The sequence below is a fragment of the Netta rufina genome (assembly GCF_964035555.1).
Source record: "Netta rufina genome assembly, chromosome: 1".
NCBI lineage: Eukaryota > Metazoa > Chordata > Aves > Anseriformes > Anatidae > Netta > Netta rufina.
In genome coordinates, this window is record NC_140123.1 from 187,457,421 (window position 1) to 187,484,100 (window position 26,680).

The 26,680-nt window shown below is 38.5% G+C and overlaps 1 protein-coding gene across 2 annotated transcripts; it reads right to left on the reverse strand.

Annotated features, from left to right (window-relative positions):
* Positions 1-812: 812 nt before the first annotated feature.
* ZBED4 (zinc finger BED-type containing 4) lies at positions 813-26,680 on the reverse strand. 2 transcript variants are annotated; one of them, XM_084293064.1, is made up of 3 exons: positions 26,531-26,680; positions 20,790-20,859; positions 813-6,064 (listed from the first exon to the last, which is right to left on the reverse strand). In XM_084293064.1, exon 3 carries the CDS (start codon positions 5,657-5,659, stop codon positions 2,141-2,143), a length of 3,519 nt encoding a protein of 1,172 aa, XP_084149190.1. In that variant the 5' UTR covers positions 5,660-6,064; positions 20,790-20,859; positions 26,531-26,680; the 3' UTR covers positions 813-2,140. The 2 variants fall into 2 exon arrangements, with proteins under 2 accessions (XP_084149190.1, XP_084149191.1); XM_084293065.1 differs by lacking the exon at positions 20,790-20,859.

Below are 26,680 nucleotides of genomic sequence, written 5' to 3' on the forward strand. Positions count from 1 at the left end.
CTTTAAGCCTAAGGCTGTATTCATAGTCATATGCAAGTCTTGAGTGAAAATTATCCCTTGTTTAAAAACAAGAAAAGTTCCTTCACCCTCCACCTACCTCTCTCCTGGTTTGGAGAGATTAAACATCTTACAAAGGTCAAGGCTGTATTCACGGTTAAAATGTAGAGGGAAAAAATTTGAGATAATAATTAACCAGTAGCCATTTAAATGTGTTTCTCAATAAACTGCTTCAAACTCACCTAGTTCAAACTATACATGAACTAGAACAAGTTGTTTTATTACTGCAGAAAAAACGTGTACCTGTTCTCATGTAACCCTACAAGAACAGAGAAATGCTGGCTATTCATAGTATTACAAATTACTGCATTTTGTCTTCAGTATTTTAAAAGGTATTAGTTCTTCCTAAGTGCACTATATAATTTACTGAAATAGTTCAGGTCTAAGTGTAACTGACTGAGTAACAATTCAAATACTTGAAAGGACAGAATGCTTAGAGGAAGATCTCGGAAACCCAAAAGTCACCTGGGAAAGAGTTCAATAAATCTGTTGATTACCTTGAGTGAAATTAAGAGAACTTGAATCTATGTGTATCTCTGTCCAAAGAGATACATGGAAAACCAGTCTTTTCACATAGCATGTTCTGATTACATATGTATGATTACAATTAAATTATTCAATGGTTGTCTTTAATCCATCTAAAAAAAAAAAAAAAAGGCAGTGTTGACTACCACTAGAAAATTGCAAATAAAACGTTTAATTTCAGAAACTGAGTTCACCATTTATAAATACACTAAAACATAGTAAATGCAAAATTAGATTAGGCATAGGTACAGTATTTTAACAAAGCTACAACATTTCTAAAAGGTCATAGACAAATGATGACTTGTTTCCCAAAAAGTATTTAATGAAAACTGAAATGAGGAGATTAATCTTTCTAGAGTTAAAAAAAAAAAAAAAAAAAAAAATTGGAGAACATTCCTTTCAAATTAAAATGCTGGCTATTCTTTTTCCCACCTTATTTGAAGTTTTGAGGGCTCTATGTCCCATTTGCCCGATGGCCTGTGACAGTTAAGAACCAACCCTACTACATAAAATTCTAAGCAGTGCACCATATCCATAAGGCTATTACTGAAAATCAGAAAATAAGTTATTTCTGTACTAGGAGCTTTAAGATGGGCTGTTCTACACAACTGAAATTACTTTGGGAATAAGGGCTCAATTTTTACAATCAGGAACCTTACAGTTTCGATGCACTACAGATTAGAAAAGGTTTTAGAATGACATTACAGTCTTCATTATAGATTTCTTGCTTTTTTTTTTCTTTTTGTACACAGCATTAAATAACAAGCATTGATTCATAAACTTTGATAAACCTTCCAAAGAGCTTTTATAAATAACCAGAATATTTTTTTTTTTTAGTTCATTTAAAATGTAAAACCTGAACAGGAGAAGCTGGGATGGGAAGCTTTACTACAGACTGCTGGATAACCGATGTTCCACATCATCTCAAATTTAAGATTTGTTTTCAGATACTAAGTCAATAGTCTCCTGTAAAAACACCTTCGTCCATAACGCTTCTTTATCTTATAAGTACTTTCGGGCTTGCAGTTAAGAACATCACATAATAAAAAGATGGCTCGAACTCCATCTTTCATCTACAGCTTTCTTTCGACAACTACAAAAGCTGTTTTGTTGCAATTAAAGCAATGTTCAACTAAAATACAGTACCTGGTTTATGGTGTTTACATAATAATTGAATAAAAAACTACAGAATAGAACTGTTTACATCTTTTTTTTTTTTTTTTTGCCATTCTATTAAAACAAATGACTGAGCTTTTTTAAAGTTCATTTACAATTATGGATTAAAACCTACATAACTTTGTATAATTTGACAAGACAGGCTATCTCTAGTATGAACTTTTAAAAAAACATATATACAATATCTGGCCTGAAGTACTATGAATAAGGCACATGTAGACATATTGAAAGCTGAAAAAAAAAAGGAACTAAAATTTGGAATTATAGTCACTGATTAGATGTCATACATGGCCCCTATTGGAGCAATTTAACAATCCAAGTTACAGATAGTTAATATCCAGTGAGCAACAATAGATTTAGTCTATCAGTTTGTTCATTATTTTCAATACTGGAAGTATATTAAAGGAAGATTTACTTTCAAAAAGATAAGTTTTTCAAAATGTTCAATCATTAATCTTGACTGACTAAAGTTGTTGCTTTCATTGGATGTATTGAACAATCTCTCTGAAGGAACAATGCTTGGTGGGCAACCCAAGAACCTGACAGCCAATTTTGACAGTACTGGCCAAGATGACTTCTTAAAGTTCCAGTAAGTTAGAGGATCACAGTTATGCTCAAGCACTTCTTCCTCCAAGTAAGAAAGCACCATTTCTTCTGGTAACTTTGCTCTCTCTTTCAGGTCTTTCGTTTTCTTCATGTCACCCATGAGTGACCAAAGATTATCTTCCCCATATGAATTTGTAGATGGTGAACCTATATCACATCCATTGGAAACAGGTTTATCATCTTCTGAGGTAGAACTCATTATTTCCAGCTCCCTGATTAAGTCTTGTTTATATTGTTCAGCCTCCTCTTCTGTAAATAAGGATGTTTTATAGCGGGGATCCAGAAGCGTTGCAAAAATGTACCTTGGATCATGAAGTGTGGAGGACAATCTACTCACCATAGCTTCTTTCAAAGATTTCAGCATGGTATCTATGCCCATTGTTTCCTCAAATAGCATTTCTATTTTCCTGTTAAGTATGTGAATCATTGGAATCACCTGGCTTAAAGTAGACATGTGGGTACTCATCTCCCTGCTTGCAGCTTCGAAAGGCTTAAGAGCATGACACACTGACTGCATAACTTCCCACTGGTCACAGCTTATTAGCTCCCGAAAGCTGCACTCTATTGACATTTCATCAATTGCTCTTTTCTGTTCGATGAGACGTTCAAGCATATGAAATGATGTATTCCACTTGGATGGAACATCTTGTATAAGCTGATGCTGAGGCAACTCGTACTCTTTTTGCAGCTCAGCTAACTTCTCTTTTGCTTTTGCTGACCGATGAACACGTTCACAGATCTTTCTTGCAATACTAAGCAAATTCTGAACCATTCTCTGGCTTTTAATAGCCTCATTTACAATGACATTAACAGTGTGACTAAAACATTGTACACTTGAATGATCACCTTCATTTAAAGTTTTTTCTATACTCTGATTATCAGTAACAGTAATCCCAATCTGAAGACCAATGGAAGTAATCCATGTTTCCCACCAATACTCTAACTGCTTTTGAATACTGATTCCATTGTAGTCACAATCAATCTGTGATACATTTAATAGTGCTGAACAATGGTAATCCTCACACTGCGGTCGAAATGAAGACTCAAACGTTACCCAATGAGCTGTAAGGGTTAGATATTCTCGTGTTTGGTTGCTCATCCATATTCCAGACGTAAAATGGATCACTCCACTTTCAGCTTCTTTAAGATGTGAAATAATTATTTGCTTTACATTATCATACATATTGGGAATTGCTGTCCTAGAAAAGTAAGATGGAGAAGGTAAAGAATACTGAGGTTGCAAGTATTCAAGCAGCCTGTTAAAGCCAATGTTGTCTACAAAAGAATATGGCTGAAGGTCAAGTGCAATCATTTCAGCTACAAGACTTGTGATTTTTTTGGCAACTGGGTGAGAGTCACAAAATTTGTCATTGGTTTCATCAAAAGTTGAAGACGCTAACAATTCTGTGCTCAGTGGCATGTGATTATCCGTAGATGAGGATAATACAGTCTCTGAGACATCAGTTTTTAATACATTGTTATGAAACCGCTGCAAATGTCTAAGAAGGCAACTTGTGCCTAGATTTGTTGGCTTTTTCCCCCTACTTATTGTACGTCCACAGTGCATACATATTACTTTTGTTGAATCTGCAGAACAAATTGAAAAATGATTCCACAGTTTTGAGGTCTTCTTGCTAGTAACAGGAAATATAATTTGATTATCATGTGTAACCATCGTGGGCAAGTCAGTCAACTTTGAGGATGAACATTCTGCAGAAGCCAGAGTGGCATAAGGAGAATTTGCCAAACTAACATCAAGACAGCTCTTTTGGTTTCCAATTATATCGGGATGGCGTCTATATAAATGTCTCATCAAGCAGCTTGTGCCCACATCTCCTTTTTTACCACGACTTATCATACAACTGCAGTATCTACATACTGCTTTTAGACTGTCTGCAGGTGACAGTGAAAAATGATGCCAGACTTCTGATTTAAGCCTTTTCATTATCCTTTTATTTTGCTGAAATACAGCAGTAGGTTCAAATATTAGCGGACCTAATCCCTCACACTGTTTCTCAGGTGAGGAAACAAAGGAGACTTCACCTATATCATCAGATGATGACAGCATTGAATCTTCCACTAGAGCATCTCCAGAAGAGAGATTAGTATGGATCTCCTCAGAGATTCTGTCTGGAGAAGAACAAACAGAAGTTGGTTCTTTCATTAGTTTTCCAGGAGAGGATGACATAGAATTCAGATCACTGTCTGAGGGTAGTAAAGAAGGCAACAGAGTTGGAGGTGCAGTGTAGAGAGGTGGTATGCTTGTACCACCTCCGTTCTCTTGCAGGACAATGGAACGATGGGCTCTCCACATGTGTCTTATCAAACAACTTGTTCCCAGGTCTTTTCCATTTTTTCCTCTACTGAATTCATTCATGCAGTGGATGCAAACAGCTTTAGAATTATCTAGAGGTGATAAATAAAAGTGTTTCCAGACAGCAGATCTCCTTCTAGAACCCGATGTGCTCTTTGGAATTACAACAGTTTTTTCTGCTACGTTCTCCACAGTTTCATCATACTGGTTGTTGGGTAGCTGTGGAGATGACCCAACCATGACTTCTTCTTTGTTGCATTTTTCAGAAACTGAGAGATCTGCTATTTCTTCAGAAGAAACAATAGAAACAGATTCCTCAATTATTCGATCTGGAGATGGTATTTTAGAAGCCATTTTCTTGACCAGCTTTATAGGGGATAACATAGAGCTCAGATCTCCAACATCTGTGGACTGAGGAGGCAGTAACAACGTGGGTGAAGGAAAGGAGGATATACCTGGCATACTTCCATTTTCTTGGATTAGTACAGTAGGATGGGCTCTCCTCACGTGCCTCATGAGACAACTTGTACTTAGGTCCTTTTCATTTTTACCCCGACTAAATTCTTTCATACAGTACATACATATTGCTTTAGTGCTATCTCTAGGAGATATAAAAAAATGGTTCCAAGCAGGTGACTTTTTTCTGGAGCTTATGCTTCTGCTAGAAAGAAGGCTTTGTGTCACAGCTTCCATTGCTACATCATACAGCGTACTACTATACTGAGAAAAAAGAGATCCATAATCATCTTCATTTTCTGTGGATAAATATTTGCTAGGGTTGTTGCTAATAAAGTTCTTTTCTTTGTCTTCTTGTTCATCACTGCTGTCTGTATGTTTGAAATCATCTTGTTCTGTCTTTATATCCATTCGTTCTAGAGTACAGTTAATGGTGTCTTCCTCTTGCTCTACTTTTAAGTTGTTGATTTTACCCAAGACAAAATTACCATCCATTTGGGGGCAACCTGATTTACTGTTTTCCATGGCTGACAAATTCTTCTTGCCAAGTCTTCATTTATTAATAAATATAGATAATTTAAAAGATTATTTAAACTTTGATTAAAGTGATGTATTTTGTATACTGAGTGCACAGACACAAATGTGCGTGTTAAAATAATCTCTGGTTTATGAATTCTGCATCTGTGTTGTACACAAGCAAATATGATTAGTCATAAGATTGCATTAAGAAATTATAGACTTAATTAATGGAATCTCATTTTTTTTCCCAGGATCAGGACATTTCAGGTCATAGATGAATGTTCTCAAAGACAGCTACTGTTAAATGCTTCATGTTGTAGACATAATCCTAAAAAATGAATGTTCTATTTTCTTGGTCAAGGAAGCCATTCTGTTCATCTTGTTTGGACAACTGTGATTCCTTTGCACCATCTAGAAATAAAACAATCAGAAGACAAAGGTGACTAACACATTCTAAACAACTATTGTAAACATCAACTGAAAACATGCACTAGATGTTCTGTGTGTTTTTTTTCCCCACACTTTAAGGTAAAAAAAAAAAAAAAAAAAAAAATCAGCAAAATGCTATTCACCTTCCCCTCCCCTCTAAAACAAAACAATTTATTCAATGAATCTATGGTGGGCAAATGCACGTCTACACACACAGCACTGGGCCAACTTTGTCAAAATCTAGACTCCAAACATCACTTCTGTGTTTGCTTGTACATACATACACCTCACCCTACATCCTAATTGAACCACTGTGTAATACATATGTACACACACATATATCCGTACAGCTAACTATATCCATAGATACACATATAAAGACAAGCAGGCATTTAGTCATGTTAGCAACATATGCACTTAAGAACAAATGGAAAAGTATTCTCTGGTACATGTGAACCCTTCAGTATTGACAGCTGTGTCTAAAAAAATACAACCTTTTGCAATAAACCTTTGTAAGGGTGTCCAGCATTTAGTTACACTCATCTCTGTTCCTCTGACATGGTCCTCATGGTTATATTCACGCCATAATGCTCCCAGACAACACCATACCATAGAAACAAGCTACTTTTTGACTTTCAGGATTAAAAACTGAAATGTTTAATTCAGGACAACTGGGCTATGCACATGCTATATATAAACACTGAGGTCACCCAATAGCAACAACATCACTCAGACACAAAGATATATACAGGTGCATATGTTGCTGTCCAGTGCAGCACTGCCAGCTCAAGTTCCTTACATATCTAATAGGAGAAATCCCATTTACACCAGGACAGCTAATTTCTCTCATGGGCAAGGATTTTCCCCACTAACAATTCCAGTACAAAGAGCTGGTCTGGAAGATGCATATTATATATGTATATAATCAATCACTGAGGCTCAAAAAAAAAAAACAACCCCCACCAGCCCCACACAAGCCCAGAGATGTCTGCTGTTGTCAGACCCTTCTTTTCTTGATTTTTTTTTTTTAACTACAGTTTTACCAGGGTTCTAAATTTTGCCAAACCCTCACTTATTCTCTTGCATCATTAACTTAGTTATTGGTAACTTTATTAATGATGGCAAATATTTTTTTTCACCACACAGCCGATGCTACACTATCCAGTCCAGTTTGTACAAAATGGATTTTATGGGACTTTCACCTAAACTGAAGATCAAACACACAAATTGAAATTTGGTATTTTAAAACAGTTGCACAATTTTCATGTGTTACTCAAACACAAGGAGGATTTCAACAGACAAAAGATGAGATTAGTCACAACTACAAGACACGATACATAGGTCGAGGTTGTTCAAAGTTGTACTCGCACAGTTTTTTTCCTTTGTGTCAAGACCAATGTCATATCAGCTTTGTAATTCTCTATGGTCTGTTTGCATGAGAGGTCAAAAGGAACAGCTAGGAACTCTGTTTTTCCATGGATTTCAGACTTCTGTAAAATCTATTGTAGTAATAACATTCTCTTTTCCAGTGCAGCAGAAGGAGCTGGGAAAAGGAGAAGCAATCAGCTTATTACAGCTATCTTAAGAAAAGGGAGATGGAGCCATCAAAACTTTTAGAAAAAGAGGAAAGCAGCCACTCTGCCTTTTTCTTTCTGTGAAAGTTTTGGTGTTTCTGCTCTGCTTTTCTCAAGGGGAGGAAAGAAAAAGCACAAATATATATTCAGATACCAAAAGGGAACTCTAATTCTGGGAAAGGTAAAGAAGAGACCTAAAGAAGAACCATCTTACATTTCTAAGATCTATCTCAGTATCACGCTACCTGGTACTCTCCGCAGGTTTGTAAAATTACACTTGAGAACAGTCCCAGCAGCAGAGATTAGATTGACATCACTCAATATAATAATGACTGAAACTGAAGCTAGAAATCACACATGTTGATGATATGGAGCAGGTGCATCTGGGATGAGGGAGACAGCATACAATAGTCAACATTTTGAATAGAAATCAATCAAACGGGATTTTTATATTTTTCATCTGAATTTGGATCTATGTTTTGAATATGGAACTTGTACTGCAATGATGCAAAATCATGAATATACAGGAAATTGTTGTGACATGGGATCACAGAACAGAAATGCTCACAAACCATTCACTCCGTGCAGAGCTTACAAAACATAAATTATGTATCAAGCACCAAGCTACAGCAAGCACATTACAAATCTTTAACTAGATTCACAGAAAACATGTATCCACTAGAAGCTGATGCTGATGAAGTAGAGCACAATTTCTTTGCCTCAGAACAGGTACTGGTATCTCTAGCTTGTAATTTCTTTTGTATGAGGAAAAAAAAAATACCACAAAGCACAGTTCTAGGCTTTTAACAGATAAATCCATGTAGATACTTCACTTGTCCTGATAACCACTTACTGCTTAACACAGCTAAACATGAGGTAACTGTAATGGGAAGATTTGGAAGACTGATAAAGGAGACCAACTGCAAGGTTCATAACAATACCTTACTAGATTGACATTCATTAACAATAAACATTGACAATGGTTGGTTCTTAATCACTAGCAATCATTATCACTACACATTCAAACAGTTAGGTCCTAATCATCTTATCCTACATTAGCATTGAGTACACAACACCACTGAGATGATGCCAGGCAGTTAAACACTGATGGCCTGATTGTTTGCTGAAGCAGAGGTGGACAGGCAAGGCAGCTATTTAGACTCAAAGCAGGAATCATAATCATGGTGGTAGACATCTTTCTTCTCAAATGTTCCTTCCTGTTGCTTGTGGTTTCTAATGCTTGTCGTCTCCTTTACCAAAAAAAGGGTGTGGGAAGCAATCCCATCTGCTCCTGGCATGACTTACCTCATTTTCTTTAGTACCAGAAACTGTTCCGGTTCCACCAGAAATCCTTACTGCTTATTCAGTACCCTTTGGTTTTATCTGCAGATTTTACTTCTTGAATTGTTGATTTACATGTTCTTCTGTCCCATTTGTGCAATTAAACATGGCTCTCCATTTGCAGCTATGTATTATTTCTATACTTATGCTTATCTGTGATGTAATACGCTTTCATGATGTTAGGAGGGCTAGGCTATCAGCACTGTTACGAAGTGCTTGTGTACTGTGGCTGGTTATGCTACTGATGTGTAGTTATATCTACATTTAAGGCAAAAAGAAATTAGTTATATCCGGTCTAATTCATGTATGTGTTACAGGTCTCTGAAGGATTGCTGCCTTCCACATCTGCAGAAGAGCTAAGATTATTAGATGAGATGAGTTAGGGCTGCTATATCCCTTCTCAGGAAATCCTCAAAGTTGGTTGCCCCTTGGAAAAAATACATGCAAAGTCTTCTATCTTCTTTCAAACACCTAAGTCTGATCTCTGTTACTTTGAGTGTTACTACATCAGACTGTAAAATTAAGCCAAACTCCCTCCCCACAGACACCCCTGAAGGTACTTCAAACCAAATTTTCTTTAGAATATAGTCCTCAAGATGTGCTGGGGTAGAAGGAGTCTCTGCCTCCTATGCCAATTCCTTGAAGGAATACATCTGTTTTAAAAACAAACAACACTCCATTCTATTTTAAAATTTTATAGTACTCTAGAATAAAGTATGAATTTGCTTATGATCACCTTAAGTAGCTTAATTATCATTGGACACAAACTACACAAAATTAAGAACTGCTGTTAAACAAACAGGATATTCAAGGAAACAGAAATTTCTTCAAAGGCACAGAAGGCTACAGGCAATCAGCTCAAAATTAGAATGGATTTATGTCTTTAAAATCTCCTCAGTTAGATATAGGCAAGCAATGTAAAAAAAAATAAAAATAAAAATTAAGTGTCGCCTTGCAACAAAAATCTTCAAAGAAAATAAATGGAAAGAAAAACTACAGAACAATTACCTACTCAAATCTGCTCTCAGACTATTAGTTCCTAAACAGCAGTAGACAGTCAGTGGCTTGCTGTGGTCAGAAGCCTGCAGAAACATTTTATAGGATTTTCCATTCAAAATTGGATTACTGAGTGTACAGTGGTTGACAAGAAATGTCAGGAGAATGTCACTGATCCAAAGAGTGCCACATCACACTGCCGTGACCTGAAGAAATCACTACTGAAGGAAGGGGGGGCAAAAAAAAAAGTGTTTTGGGATTGTGTTAATATATTTACATGTTACCATACAGAGAAGCATGAAAAGCGTACAAGAACACTGAACTACGAGCAGATTATTTGTAAAGCAGACCATGCCCTGCAAGTTTAAAACAATTTTAGACAGAGTACTCAGGTGCTAAATCATGGACTTGATTATATTACAGAATGCAACTACCTGAAAGGAGTTGTCTAGAGAAAATAATTTGAAGTTTGTAGTTTTAAACTATTATGTAAGTGCATAATGTAAATATAGACACGTGTGCACCTGTAAAATGCAAGGGTAGCGGTTTCAAGAAAGATGCAAAAAGTGGAGACAAAGTGAAAGCAAAACTATTTACTCGTTTCAAAGATTAAAAGCAGCAATAGATTTTGGGAGTCAGAAGTAGTTAAAATGTATTTAAAACAATTTGAAGAAATTGATGTCAGTTTTGGAATAAATGGTGCTGATTGTGTTTATTTTTGAAAATGTACAGGCAACATCATTAAGAGTGTCAAGTAAAAAGAAAATCCTTAAAAGTACAAAAGCAATGAGGAGGAGACATTTTAATAAATTTTTATTAGCTTACACTTCAATGCCAGGTACTATGCTACTTAGAGAATATTTGATTAAAAAAAAAAAAAAAATAAGCAAACAAATCCTTATAAATGTCTAGCCTAGAGAAACCTTACTGCCTTCCATGTTACAACCCCCCTGAATAGGAAAACAAGAACAGCAAGAGATTTTTTCTATAGCAACTTACTCTGACAATCAGTCACAGCTCACCCATACGTACAGTTTGCAAAATACTGAGTGATTAAGATGTGTTATTAGAACGGACTGCAAAATTAACATGTTAGTTATACTCTGCCTGGAGGTGGGTCCTATGCTCAGGTCTCAATGAAGTTCACAGGCACCTGCACAGATATACAAGCATGAACTAGTGGATGCAACTGAATAATTGGGATCAAAGTAGAGAAAGTTAGACTTAATGAAAGAAACAAGACCTAATGATTTGTAGAGGATTGTTGGGAGAGAAAAAAAGAGGAAGTAAAGCTAGCTTTACTATTCCATTACCTTTCTAGACACCTGAAATCTGGAGCTGCAGCTACTTCCTTTAATCCAGAATGTCAATGAGCTGCACTCCAAATTACATTAACCCATAACTTCTATGGTTTTATGAAGGTATTCTCTCCAGCTTGCAAAATACCCTCATGTCTGCAACCCCAAATGCTCCATCTGGACGCAAAAGAGTAAAGTGTGGAAATAGCACCATCGATACTGCATATTGTTCCTTGTTGACAGGAATATTCTTCACCCTAACCTAATATTGAAACAGAATATAACAATTAGGACAAATAATATTAGACATTTTTCTTAACTTCATATCAAAGATTTGAAGTGTACTTCAAATTTGTGTACTTCACAGCAACTATGTAAAAAAAAATCCAGTTAATGGAATGGGAAACAATCACCAAAATTGTATCTAGGTCAATAAAAAATAAAAAAGTTGTAAAGAGGAAAAAAAAAATAACGGAAGCTATTACCCTTAAAAGTGCTCTCTTACTGGAGGAAAAGACAACCACCCTGTGGTCAAAACTGAAAGTATTTTTATTGAAAGTTTTAGCAACATATACTTTTTTCTCTACATTTATCTTTAAGATTGATATATGGAAGTAGTGAAAAATATAACCTTTTTGAATATTCTTAGAATCACAGAATCACTTTGTTTGGAAAAGACCTCTAGGATTATCTAGTCTGACCTTTAACCTAGCACTGACAAGTCCACCATTAAGCTGTGTCACTAAGCTCTATGTCTACACACTTTGAGTACCTCCAGGGATGGTGACTCAGCTACTCTCCTTGGGCAGCCTATTCCAATGCCTCACAACCTTTTCAGTGAAGAAATTTCTCCTAATTTCCAACCTGAACCTCCCCTGGAGCAACTTGAGGCCATTCCCTCTCATCCTATCACTGGTTATGTGTGAGAAGAGGCCGACCCCCAGCTCCCCACAACTTCCTTTCAGGTAGTTGTAGAGAGCAATAAGGTCTGCCCTGAGCCTCCTCTTCCCCAGACTAAACAACCTCAGTTCCCTCAGCTGCTCCTCACAGGACTTGTGCTCCAGGCCCTTCACCAGCTCTGTAGCCCTTCTCTGGACATGCTCCAGGGCCTCGATGTCTTTCTTGTAGTGAGGGGCCCAAAGCTGAACACAATACCTGAGGAGCAGCCTCACCAGAGCAGAGTACAGGGGTACCATCACCTCCCTGGTCCTGCTGGCTACACTATTCCTGATACAAGCCAGGATGCCGTTGGCCTTCTTGGCCACCTGGGCACACTGCTGGCTCATGTTCAGCCAGCTATTGACCAATATCCCCGTGTCCCTTTCTACCAGGCAGCCTTCCAGCCCTGCTGAGAAATAATAGTATCTAGGTTTAGCTCGTTTAATCACAAGCTACTTGGTCTTGCAGAAGTCTAAATTTTTCCCTACATGACCCTAATCTACTTAGGATGCCTGTAATACTTCATCTTTCATTTTTTTCTTCTATTCCACTACGATTTTCAATTTTTACAAAGTCATCACATGGCTCATCCATCAAAGTCTCATTCTCACTAAGGGCCTCTAAGTACTCAAGTACTCCTGATACAATTCTTAAAAAAAAAAAAAAAAAAAAAAAAAAGACAACATAAAAAAATATTTTGTAAATATTTTTGAAATGCTATTTTGGATCGAGACAAACATTTTGGTATAGAAAAATCCTAGGGGACAAACAGTTTTATATGTTTGTGTAAATAAGAAAAGACTGTTTCAGCTCTCGGACTGGGGCTGGTATTGGGGAAAAAAAAATGCAGTTAACTCCCAATTACTTCCCAAGACTGAGGATTTTCTGGGTGGGTGGCCAAGCAGGATGCCACACGTAGGAGCTGTACCAGGCAGGAACCAGGCAGCTCCTGCTGGACAGAACAGGGTAACATCCTGGCAAAGCAGCTGATGCCCTTAACTCCCACATTCCCTGAAGAGAAGAGAAGCCAGGACAATTCACAAAGAGAAAGTAATATATCCAGAGTAGCGCACAAGGAGCGAGATGAAAATATGCTCTGGAAAGTCATGGGACAAAGGTACATGCTCAGAGGCTCGGGATACGAGGCAGAAAGAATGCGAGCTCTCAAAGGAAGGAACATGAGCTCCAGTGCTTCTGTGCTACCTGTCCTGACACAAAACAGAGACTTCTGATTTCTAAATGCATAAAGATCATTCATGCCTCTTCACATTGATAAAATCCTCAGTGCTTGATGTAAGCTGAGGCCTAAAGCAGTCATTCATCCCTGTCAGAGAAAAAACATGTTGTGGAGAGACAAGTATTATAGCCATAACTATCATCATTAGAGCTAGATATGCAACCCTAATTACAAAGGCAAGAATTCACATAAAGCACAGAGACTGAAAAGTAAGAGAGACTATCAGCTACATGTAAATACTGCCCCTTTCCTTGCCTCCCACCCCACAAAATATCAAGTAATTTTACTGGGAATCTGGATTGTTTTATATTTAGCTGTATGACAGACCAGCTAGCATCAAGTCACATTTTTCGGTTTAGCAGTTTCTAGACTTCTCTCTCTTTATTTTCCCCGCCACTACTAAATGCAAAGTAATGCAGGAAGATAATAATCAGCAGCACAGCTCAGAATTGACACTTTTTGTCTCAGGCTCTTGCTAAAGGGACAGCGTCAAGTTAAAATCTAACCAGCACACAGAAGGCAGGTAACATTTCATCAACACAAACTGATTTACCTTCCTTCTCTTTGAAAATCCAGTTTATTTTTTTTCTTCCTTTCTTTAAAATAAACAAACCTGTGTTTTCCTCCTATTACTGTAAACATAGGAAAGTCCATGGAACTCTTTACCCATCATTTTCAGATATTCCCTGAAACCTCGGGAAAGATTCAAGAAGTGTAACTTTGTTTCTGCCATAGCTTCCCCTGCAAAGAACTATACCTGCTCTACACTGATGCAATAAAGATGTGAAAATAATTCATTAAAACAGCAAAGCCAAAGAGCAAACGGTATGAGTATGGTAACAGACCAATGTTACAACCATTTTTAAAAATATTTCAAAATACACATAAAGCAGAAGTGAAGTAAGGTTTCATTCTCAAAAATAAAATTAAAAGAACGTTCTTCTTTTAATCTTTTTGTATCAGCATATCCTTAATCGATATTCCTAACTTTTGTAAAGGTAGTGTGTTTTTCTAATACTATATATTTGCTATTCATTGTTTTTGAAGTCTGATATAAATGAGGGTGTTTGTGTTAGCGTGCACATTACTCACTTCCATCTGACGTTTAGTTCTTGCATCCCTGTTAAGTGCCCAGCCAGATTTGTTAAACATGCTCAGTACCCAAATATTTCATTTGACCTTAGCAAATGAGGCTCAGCATGTTTTAGGATAAAACAAGCATCAGATAAAGGACAAAAATCAAACTGACTTCTGGAAAACATCAGACTTTGTCATGTATTTGTCAATTTATTAAATATTCATCTATTTGAATACTCAGCCTTCATTACCTAGATTTAAGCAACACTATGTTTTAAACACTATAAAGTCCATAATCCATAACACAGAAATCCATATTCCACGATTTCAAAAAACATTTACTTCAAAAACAAAATAAGAACACACAACTAAGACTAACAATAACAAAACCCATCAAATTTCAATCCCATTCCAAAGTTACACAAAAAATAAATATCATCACCATGTTGTATCTACCATCATACATAATATTGCACATCACCACACACAGTATTTCTACCCACATCCACCTGATACGCCTATAATTGTTGCTATCTTTTTTTCTTAGTGCACTAAAAATACCAATGGATCTCAAATGGGGCTATTTTCCTTCACATGTCCTTTGTTACCTTTCATAGTTGCACACTATAAGAAAAAAGTAGGATGTACATACAGTAATCATTTCTGTCACAGCTTTTACTATGAGATTGCTCGTTAAAAAAAAAGAGACAGATTTGTCACGGTAAGTAAATTATGTTGATATTTGTCTATGATCCAAACTGTCTCTCAAGAGTTGAAGAACCTTCTTTCTCATTATCTGGTGTGATGCTACTTAAGCAATGTTTTCAGGATCCATTTCTATGCTATTGTTCACACCTACCAAATGGCAGATCTGCCTGTCACTTGTTAAAGTGCTGATGCTTTAAGCACTGATTTCAATAGTTTCTTAACAGAATTTTCATAAGTCTTACGTATCAGTTCAATGTTGCTTCAAGTGAAAACAACAGATTTTGCTTCTATTTTGATATTACCATTTGCATTTTTAGACAAAAAAAGTATTACATGCTAATAAAATGGGGTAATTCTTACACAATGCTAGAAGAAAGTTTTATTAAGAAAAAAAAGTTTTGTTTTGTGTGTTTTTTTTTAAACAGCTGAAGTATGTGCTGTTTAGCCTATAGTATTTTTGTAGTGTAGGACATCAAAGCTGCTTTCAGTATCTCATGTACAATTTGAGGCTGCGGGGAGGGAAAACGAACAAAGGCTCCAATAACAAAATTGGAGGTTAAAACGCAGAAGATAAAATAAGAACAGAAGTAGGGAACATGCAGCAGTATTATTGTGGAACAGGAAAAAAAGCACAACCAAAAACACAGGAATAAAAGATAAGTTCCGAAAGAATTAAAGACAAAACACAGAACATTTATTTGTGTTGCTAGAGAACAGCAATCTGCTTTCAGAAAAGCATCAGAAAACTCAAAGCAAAGCTCCTCCAACACTTCTTTCCCCCCAGGTGATCAGTTCCTCTGTCTAGCCCATAGGACTCTACTCTTCTTCCTCCTGTGCATTGTACAGATGAGAAAACATGTGAGATAGGATTAGGAATGGATTTTTTCTTTTTTTTTCCCCCCTTTCTCCTGATGAATCTATCTTCATATTTTGCAAGGTACATATACTTTTGTTTTATATATATGTATATATATATTTTAAGATGTCTATCTTGAAGCCCATCAAGAGTGAAACCTTAAGAACTTTAAGGACTATTCCAAAGAGTTAAAAATGAGACATTTGAAAGGCAGAAAACTGAGGGTTACGAAGCTGAACAAGCAGAATGGCAGAGAATGAGAGAGGAGTTTTGAGATGCATGCCATGCCTAGAGTAGGGTAAGACTTCCTGGAAGTCTTGCTGAAAACATCTTTATAAGTATTAATAGAAAAAAAAGCCTCACAAAATGTAAACACAATGTTTAACAGAATATATAACTACCCATTAATGTAACTTTCTCTTCATATTAATGCCAGTTAGCTACACATCCTCAGATAGTTTCACGTGTGATAGTTTCATGGAGAGGTTTTCCATTATTTACTTACATCCTATTTGTATACATGTAATAAGACACAGTACTACTTTTTTTAACATACAGGCATATCCTAGAACTGATAGCTTCTGCGCATCAAGGCAGGTTAGTTAAGAGAACACAATTCACAGTCCCTGAAAAGACAGAAAATATTTTCAAGAGGATAAACAGTATTTTAAATACCTTATAAGGAATTTTACAGCTATGTTTAATCATTCTTTTGTTACAAAAAATTATTTCAAACCAGGTTACCCTAAATTGCATATGCTTCTCTAAGAAACATTTATTCTCTGTACAAACTCTTTTTCTCTTCCTCAAATGACAATTTGAAGAAATACATCTAGCTTTCACTTGATGAAAGGAAAAGCCCATCTACTTTATTAAGCATAAACAGAAAATAATAACCACAACACCACCCAAGAAAATTTTACAGGATGAGTGTAGAAGGACTGTTTTATCTTGCCAATGAGCACTAGAACAGAAATAAATCCCGTAACGTGGGCATAATCAACCATACCCATGATTGGGGTGAACTTTTTAAAGCTACTTTTAAGTATTTTTTGTCATTCAGTATTTCTAAGGAAACTGTACGAACACCATTAGCAACTGACATATCCGTCTGATATCCTGGTTTAAAAACCCAGTAACTTCAACTCTGACCCTCTTAAAGCAGGCGTTCCAATTCATAACATGGGGGAGAAGGAGAGAAGCATGCACAGAGGTCTCCCGTTCACTTGCCAACCAGCCCGTGCCTAACCTCCATGACAAAGGGTCTTTTCCCACTCTGTCTCTTCGCAGTTCTCTCTGCCTTCTTCCAGACAAGGTGAGACTTTGCTGAAAAGGCACAGCCGACACAGGCAAACCAGCCAGGAAAGCCAGCATTGTTTCCACTAGCACCACATTGAGCATTAGCAGGAAATCCAAAAAGACACTCCTGTCCCTGGCAAATAAATAGCTTAGTCTTCTTCCCCCAAAAGAAATGGTTTATAGGAGAGCTATACCCTTGCTGTAGACTTGTATTTTAATTTGAGCAAACAGGATTTTGCTCAGGGAGCTAATGTGAAATGCAATTTTAATTAAAAATAAAGCTTTTTGTAGAACTTACACTAACAAATGCAAAGCTTTAATTTCTGTAATGGAAGCTGTAATTTAAATAAATTTCACAGAATACAGATATGTGAGTTTTTTCAGAGCACAGTCTAAGACATTTTTACTACAAGAACAGGTAAAGAAAAAGATAGCCCCCACTGTTTCTATTTGTTTAATTCCTGTCATTACACAAAAGCCAAAATAATAATTTCAATAAACCCAATGTTTTGTAAGATATGCAAAAGGGAAATTAATAAAAACATTTAGAGAAAGGAGAAGGATAGGGAAGCTCCTTGTTCTTTATGAGCATCACTGTGTTTCCTGCCATAAACAGATTACGGTCTCCGCACAGCGCAGGAAATCTCAGAGGACAACTCCACGTTACTAGGAAGAGAAAAGAAGAAAGCAGCCTCAATTCCTCCAATTTCCCAGCATCAAATGCAGACGTACTGCCAACAGCATGGTTTGCCCACTGCTTGGCTCTCTGAAAGTTGGCCCACACGTCATTTATGTGGCTACTGATGCAAGTCACAACAAGCGAAAACCTCCCATGTAATGAGGATTATCCCACTGCCTTCTGTTTTCTCTTTCTGTCTCTGGATATGCTCCAACAATGTTATCAGCATATCTTATTCCTACCTCTAATGCAGAAGAAAAAAGAGAATAAGAGCAGTAAATAAAAAATATGATTGCCATCACCTATTTCAGCATGTCTTTGCAGTCAATAATTAAATTTCTTAAATAAGAAATGCTGCCAGAAGCTAGGAGCCCAAAGTTTGGTGGGAGCTCTAAACAGGCAGCGTTTTCAGAACTGCCCTTTTCCTCTCCACCTTCTCATGACACATCAAGGGATCTATGAGATCCCTTTAATCAGGAACTAGATCTTCTTCTATGATCTAAACTGCACATAAAAGCTACTACATTGAATATGTGCTCAAAGGCTATAATTCTTATACTGCATGTTAAAGGATGCAGAAGACCTGTAATATTTACAACCTACTGAAACAAAATGTTAACGTTTGGACAGATTAATATTTCCATCTTTGTTCTCAGGAAACTCTTCAGCTCTGTGTAAGTACCCATCCTACTAAGAGTGCCTAATGAATCACTAATGAAGAAACATCACCAAAAAGAACACTTGCGAAGTGCTAGCTCTTCAGGCCATGCATGCTCAGCTCCAGGAACTAGTATGCAATAACTAATTCATTCTCAATATGCTGTATGGGGCAATCTGCAGTGGTAAATCACATCAGATATCACGTATTGATATGCTGAAATGCAAAGGAAAAACAAAGTCAGCCTATGACTACCATGCCAGGAAGCAGAAATCTTTTTATCTGCAAGCTAATTTGATAAAGCAGAAAAGCAATCCCCAGCAAGAAATAGTATGAGACCACTTAACACATTATATATTTGGTATATTCCTCATATTTTATGATCCCCAAAATAAACATGTAAAAATTACTGCCTTCTACTAAACCTTAACAAAATAAAGAAAAACAAACACACGCTTTGTTGCAAGGAACTCAGATTATGCTGTATGAATGCTCTTTTAAGCCGACTAGAACTACCACAACTCTATTTCACAGTGTACACAATCTGAACTTCAAAGAACTACACAAATATGATAATAAGTAGATAATATAAGTATATTACCCATAAGTAAAGTAAGTAATATAAGTATATAAGTAGGTATATACTTTTCTATTGGAGCTCATGTTGGCATTTAACTTCTTTAAGAGTAACCACTTACAGATTTTATTATCTACCAGAACAATTCAGCTTACTTCAACTGCGTTATAGTTCAAAAAATAGTGCTTGAAGATGCTAAGGCAAGATACTAGTTTTCAGTTGACAGGTAGTACTAAAGGGGATATTTTCAGTGGAGGCTTTTAACCTTGAATGCCACATTAGAAAGACACTTTAGGTAGAACTATAAGAAGCTACAGTGTTTGACATCATATAATGAAACAGTGCAGAGTATAAAGTGACCCTTAGATGAGCATACCAGAACTAAACATCAAATACATGAGTTAACTTTTGTGTGTCCTGGCAAAAGTGACATAGCCCCTTTTATCAGATGGCTTTACAGTGGTCAAGAACTGACTTGTGAGGCTGCTGCAAATGGTGACTACACTTTCCTGTTATTTGGCTATGCTATAGGCTTGGAAAGCACTACTAATTTTTGCTTATACTTCAACAATGAAAGATCCACAAGCAGACTTAGTATGTAACAAAATTCCCCACATCTTCCACATGTGTCACCTAGGAAAAGTTTCCTTTAAGAAATGAATGAGTCATGCTTTTATTTTTCACTTCCTATGGAGGCCTTTCTTAGATGACCCCAACAAGACTTTGTAGCTCACCTTTCTACCTGTCTTAAACCTTCTGTCAACCTGTTGCTAACAGGCATGTTAACCAATAATACAGACAGCCTAAAAGTTTTTTTTTAAAAAAAAAAAAAAAAAAAAAAAAGTTTAAATGGGGGGGAACAGCATTATATGAAAAACTGTACAAGAATAACACTTACTCTTAGGTTTCATATAAATGTTAATCTACATATAAATGATTTTTTCATGCATGAAAATAACCTTATGCTTCCAAAAATCTTTACTCACAGCTCAAATTGAATATATAAAGAAAAAAACATTTGTGACAAAAACCGTAAAGAAAATACTACAGTTTATTCTATCTACGAAGATGCAAAAACATGAAAAAAGCAAGTATAACTGGGGTACAGGATGAATGTAGGGCATACAAGTTACTTCCCCCTTTTTTAAGGGGTAGTGTAGAAGGTAAGGATGTAAACGTATCAGCTGTTACCACAGAGTAAAAGGTACACCATAAATCATAAGCTGGTTACTATTATTGTAACACTGTAAAGATAGCCAGGCTTCCAAACTTGTTTTTTAAATCTCAGACACTAACACAAGCTGGCTGCTAAATTCCTAAATTCCATACAAGCTAATTCATATATATATAATTATTCATACGCTTTATCCATTGGCTTACTCTAAATTAATACTAATAACAACAATCATGTAAGACCCTAAACAAACTGTCAATTATTCATTGAGGGAAAAAACAAAACAAAACTTACATCTGTTCCACTGCATGCAGGAGGATTCATTTCAGGTTAAATACCTGTTACTCAAAGACGATGATTGTATCTAAGGAGAAGAAGAAAGTAATTCCTTTTAATAGAATTTTTTAGTCATGTTAACTGTTGCAGTGGCAAGTCATGGGATGTTTCAAGTTTAGGTCACAGCTCCAGGAGCTGCACTTATACAAATAGCTCTCCCCTTTCTTCAAGATCCCTAGTCTTCATAATTGTCAAGAAAAGTTAGACATCTTCAACTCTAGAGCACAAAAGCAAAAAATAATGACATTAAAAGTCATTTATTGTACATGTCTTGGTGTTGATCCATGATTTTTTTTTCCTGCCTAGGGGTGACTGTATGGCATTTCATTCTCGGGAATGAAAGAAACTAAGGCAACATACTACACACTGAAGTGGTCTGAGCTACAATACAACATTTCAAGGGAGCTTATGGGCACCTGGTAATGCACTACAGGATTCATCTGGCAGCTCGTTATGCCTTCCTTTAATGAGTGAAACATGCTTACACACTGCACACAGCATGTCTATTAACCAACATGCAATAACACAGGGTGAGCACAAGACTCATTCCCCATGTATAAGAAAGGAATGACTGAAAGTGGAGCACATTAAGTCAGATATTTTGGCTTACAACCAAAACCCACCAAAACAATCCAACACAGGACATATTTTTGGAGTTTTGCTTCTTTAGCCCCACTGACTATACAGACCTGAGCATCCTTGTGCCAGAGTATCCCCCTGTCTGTTTCACTGCCCCAGTGCATTAAAAAACACCAGGACATCTTTTTGCTATCTTTAAAAACCCAGTATGGCAACTTCTACTCAAAATCTGAACACACACACACACACACACACACAAAAAAAAGAAGCTGGATTCTACAGTTTAATGGTCATGAAGATGTTTTGTCCTCTTCTTCTAAACATCATATGGACCAAGCATCAACAGGGGTTAAGCCAGCAAAGCACTTTCAACCCCAACAGTCAGTGCTTACTGCACATGTTCAGATTGTTAGACAGAAACACATGCCTACAGATTTATATTTCTTGGTAAGCAAAACACCTCTCAGAGGAAGGAAAGTCCTGATTGCTTGCTTACTGTGCAGTAGTGGATGAATTACACGTAACCTCTCTTACTGACATTTTCCATTTAAAAATACGTCCATACTCCCTATTAAGCAAGTGAAAACATCTCCAGAGCCCTGTGTCTGGCTAATTTGACTGTTAAGATGAGACACTTTGGCTGTCCCTTCTATAGCAAACATTTAAATAATGTACACGAGGTGGAAAGTGACAGCCAAGGTGATCAGGACCCACCCCATTCCCAAGGCTCATCAGACAGGGTTAGGGAACTCTCCGGAGACCTGGATTCAGCTCCTCAGGGCAAAGAAGGGAAGCTAACCTGGCTCTCCCGCATTCCTCACAAGTGCCACTGCCATCATACTACAGGCAAGAAAGGGTACAAATAACGTGCCTTTATCCTCCCTCACGTCTTTTTTTTAAAAAAAAAAACAAACAAACAAAACAAAACAAAACAAAACAAAACAAAAAACCACACCCCTTTCCCCTCTCATTTGTTAAAGATGCCTGTAAAACAGTTTCGAGCTGGGTCAAACATTTTATTAACTTCAAATTAATATTTGGGTTCTCCTCATTGTTTCTTCTAGCAAAAAGAATAACAAAGAAAAAGTCATTTTAGCTGGCTCTGGTCTTCTTTTCTGTGCACAGAACACGAATTTGGAAAACCGCATACAGAACCACAGCAACAGGTAAATGGCATAATTATTGAAATGCTAATGAAATGAAAGCAGTTGGAGCAAAACCGGTACAAATTCTTTGATCACTGTCATACAAGACAATTACTAGCATATTATTAACTTCAAATACCTTTTCCATACATTTTGTATAGAATTGCAAAGAAGTATTGCTAGAATATATCACATGGGCCAAAACATGCCTATTTTCAGCCATAAATTTCAGGCTATTGACTACTGAAATCCAGAACTGGCTTTTGTATTAGATGTACAGAAAATCAGAGCACTTGGAGCTACAATGACTGCACCGCACCAAGGGAAAAATATACATGTACAGCAGGTATGTTATATAGACAGAGTGACTGCGAACTACCAGGCATGACTTGAAAAAATGAAATATTCAACAAGCTTTCAGAAAGCTATAAAAATGAAATAGCAGACCTCTAAACCTTCAACGGATGATTGTTTGCTGCTTTGTCATTACAAAGCAAAGTGGGAGGGGAAAGAGGAGAGAGACAGTAGGCAAGTGTGCAGTAGTGGCTGAAGAGCACACAGCTTGCAAGTTTAAATAAAGATAATGGTAATACTTACTAATGTCAACATCCACTGAAAATTAGTATTACACAGGTTACAGGAAAGACTGATGTTGCACTCTCCAACATGTTGTTCAACATCAAAAATTCGGTAATTTGTTCTGATTACACTTGAACAGAAATTAGGACCTTTAAAACCAAGGTCCTTCGCTGCTTTTATTTTAACTGGCCATCACATTATGCTCTGCCTCATTACAAAAGAAAGAAACACAACTCTGTTACCATGTTTAAACTATTTATCGCTATATAATTTAGGATAGCCATTCCTACACTTTGGAAAAAAAAGGTTAAAGTTTTAATTGTTCTTAGTCCTTCTTCAGTGTGCTTAAAGTTCCATATTTCACTTAAAAGGTACCTTTAGGCTACAGAAACTACACCATTTTTTCAGCAATTGGATGAAATTAAACAATCTCACAGTTGAGAATTGCTGACAGAAATTGATGATGCCAGTAGCAAATGCAAAATAAGCAGCTGAAGCTGTACAGAAAACAATGTCCTTTTGCCACATGCAACAGGACACCTTTCTGTTAAGCCCATTTGGAAAGTGTGCACCAGAACAGCAAACATTATGCAAATTACATTTGTTACAGGTGATACTAGTAAAAATACCTAAACTCTCCTTATTTAAGAGAAAGTCAAACAATGATGGATTAAACACTATGGCCTACAGTGTGCAAAATCCGCAACTAAACTATCTATAATAGTGCTTCCTACCTAAAAGTAAGCTAATATACATGTATAATCATATTTATTTGCATAAAGCAAATTTTAATTGTACATTACAATGGCAAGCTCATAACACGATACACTCCTTTCGGAGATGAGAACTCCTGTAAATGAAAAGCAAGCCTCAAAAGATAGGATTTACAAAATGCTCCCTTATAGAGACTCTACGGTAAATAGTGGTAAAATGCTGCTAAGTGTTCAGAGATATGACCCAAAACCTTTGCATTCCTTAATTTAAAATTTCTCAGAGACACAGAGAAATCTCAACAAAGTCACTATGGTTGGGGTTGTAGAAAATTAGAATCAACTTCCAAGAAAAAGGGAAGGGGTAAAAAGATACAGCAGGCTCAAAGACCACATAAAATAGCAACTATTTTTTACAGCCCAAGAGTTTGCCAGAACTTCCTTCAGAATTACCTAGTTCTTAAGAATTGATGGATAGAATGATATAATTTATTCTACATTACGTATAAGATGTTAAGACATAGATCATTTTAAATAAACATCTGTGGAATTCAGCTGCCCTCTTACATTGCCAAATGATAAGTTTTAGTGATGTACTGTGTGCACTAAAGTAGCTCCCCCCTTCCCTAACCAGCCGTGACCCCATGATATCGGCTGTTCTGCAAACACAGTTCTCACACAGGATATTTGCAGTCTAGGTTTAAGGTGTGCCAGAACAGCCAAACAGAAACAGAGGCTGTAGCACGTCAGGTACCAGTAGTTAAGCTCACCACCTTCCAGCCTTCCACCACTGCAGGCTTGGACTTTGACCTTACCATTGGGGATGCTGCATCCACAAGAATTTTGCTTGATACAGAGTACCAGTAAATGATGACAGGTGTTAGAAAGTACAAATGTTTAGGAAACACTTTCCTCTGAGATGCTCTGTTACTTCATTTCACATATTGTCAATCAATTCTTAATCCAGAGAACTTCTACAGCATAAATTCCTTGACATCTGTTAAAGTAGGAAGACACCAGCAACACTGTAAATCCCAAAGGACTGAGATATCCGAATATACAGGAACTTGCAGATCCTTGACTGTTGGTCTGTAGCAGGCAGCACTCACATTTCTAAGAGTCCACAAAAGGAGTTCTTCTGCTTTTAACAGACAATAAAGTGACAGATTTTTTTCCTCCCCCAAACCAACCTCCATAGCAAATAATAACTAGAAAGCCCCTGCCCAGTATTTGCATAGGACTTTTAAAAGCAGCTTGGTATCTTGGGGATGCTTGATAAAGTCTTCCAGGCTTCACTACCCCCAGCACATACTCCACAAATGTCCCCCCAAAGGGTGCCTGTCTGTGTTTGAAGGGAAATGTTGCATTCCTGAAGGTAACCTTCAGAAGGAAACAACTCTTTAAAAGCAAAACATGCACATACACCATGGGCCACGCGGAAGACAGCCCACAAGGAAAGCCTGAGAAGCATGTTTATGTTACAGGGGCTTGAAAGACTTTCTCTGCTTGGCTTACAGTTGCAGCATGACAGCTCATGCTGAATTCCTGAAACCTCTCAAAGATACACCCCAGAAACAGCACATGGCTGCTTCTCACACAGAAGCGCCAGGGAGAAGGATGGGGGAGAGCAGACTTTCTTCTACGCTGCAAAGCCAAACACTTAAACTTCATGATAATGTACGGAATCGTCATTAAAGCAAGGCAGGTCTTTGACTGTTTTAACTTCCCTGGGATTAATAAGTGTTTTTACACTTTGAGCAGACTGCGTGTGCAGCAGGCAGCTCTAACGCGTGCAGCACCCTCCAGCACCCGGTGAGCACCGTAACACTGCCTGCTGTCAGCAGCTGTCTCGGGGCAGCCCTAGGAGTTACAGGAGACATTTTTAAGCAAAACCACGGCCCCCGAAGTAAAAGGAAGCGGGGAGCGGAGCAGTTCAGCCCTGCAGCCCCTCCACACACACCTTCCCGGAGCCCACACCGGGCTCTGCCGGGGAAGGACGGTGCTGCAAACTTCACAGGACACGCAGGAAGAGATGCGCTGTTTACACTGCCACCGAAACCAGCGGCGGACGCCTCCCCGGTCCCGGGGTGGGGTGTGTGGGGGGGGACATCTCCTGGGGCTGCCCGGCCCTTTCGGCCCCGCAGCCCCGCGGGCGAAGCCCTGGCGGAGGAGCCCTCCTGCAGCCCGCACGCCCCGGGCCCTCCGAGATGGGGACGGTGGCCACATGGCGGGGCCCCGGCCCGGTGCGAGAGGGCACCGAGCCCCACCGGCCCGGCCCGGCCCGCACACAAAGCCGGCCGCCCCCGGCCCCCCCCCCCCAGCCGCCGAGCCCCCGGGGAGCGGCGCCCCCCGGCGCAGCCCCCGCCCGGCGGAGCCCCCTCCCAGGGCCTCGCAGACAATGGAGCCCGCACCGCGGGCCTAGTCCCCGGCTTCCTGCGCCGCCCCGCCGCCGCCACACGCCCCCTGCCCGGCCTGGCGGCGCTGTCCCGGCCGGAACGGGACGGGGGAGGGGGGGGCACCGGCACCACCGCCGCCGGGCCCGGGGCGAGGGGCTGCGGCGCGCAGGCACCGGCACCGGGCGGCGGCGGGGAGCGGAGAGGAGAGGAGCGGAGCGGGGCGGGGAGAACCGGCCCGCCCCGGCCGGCCCAGCCCGGCCCCCTCCCGGTGCCGGAACGGGGCCACTCACCTCCCCGGGCGGCCGCCGCAGGGGAAGCCGGAGGTCGCCGCTGCCGCCGCCGCCCGGCCGGGCCCGAAGGGGTTAAAAGGAAGGGCCGGGCGGGCCCGTCCCATTCATTAGCCGGGCGCTTTGTCTCCAGCCGCCGCCGACCGCCGCCGC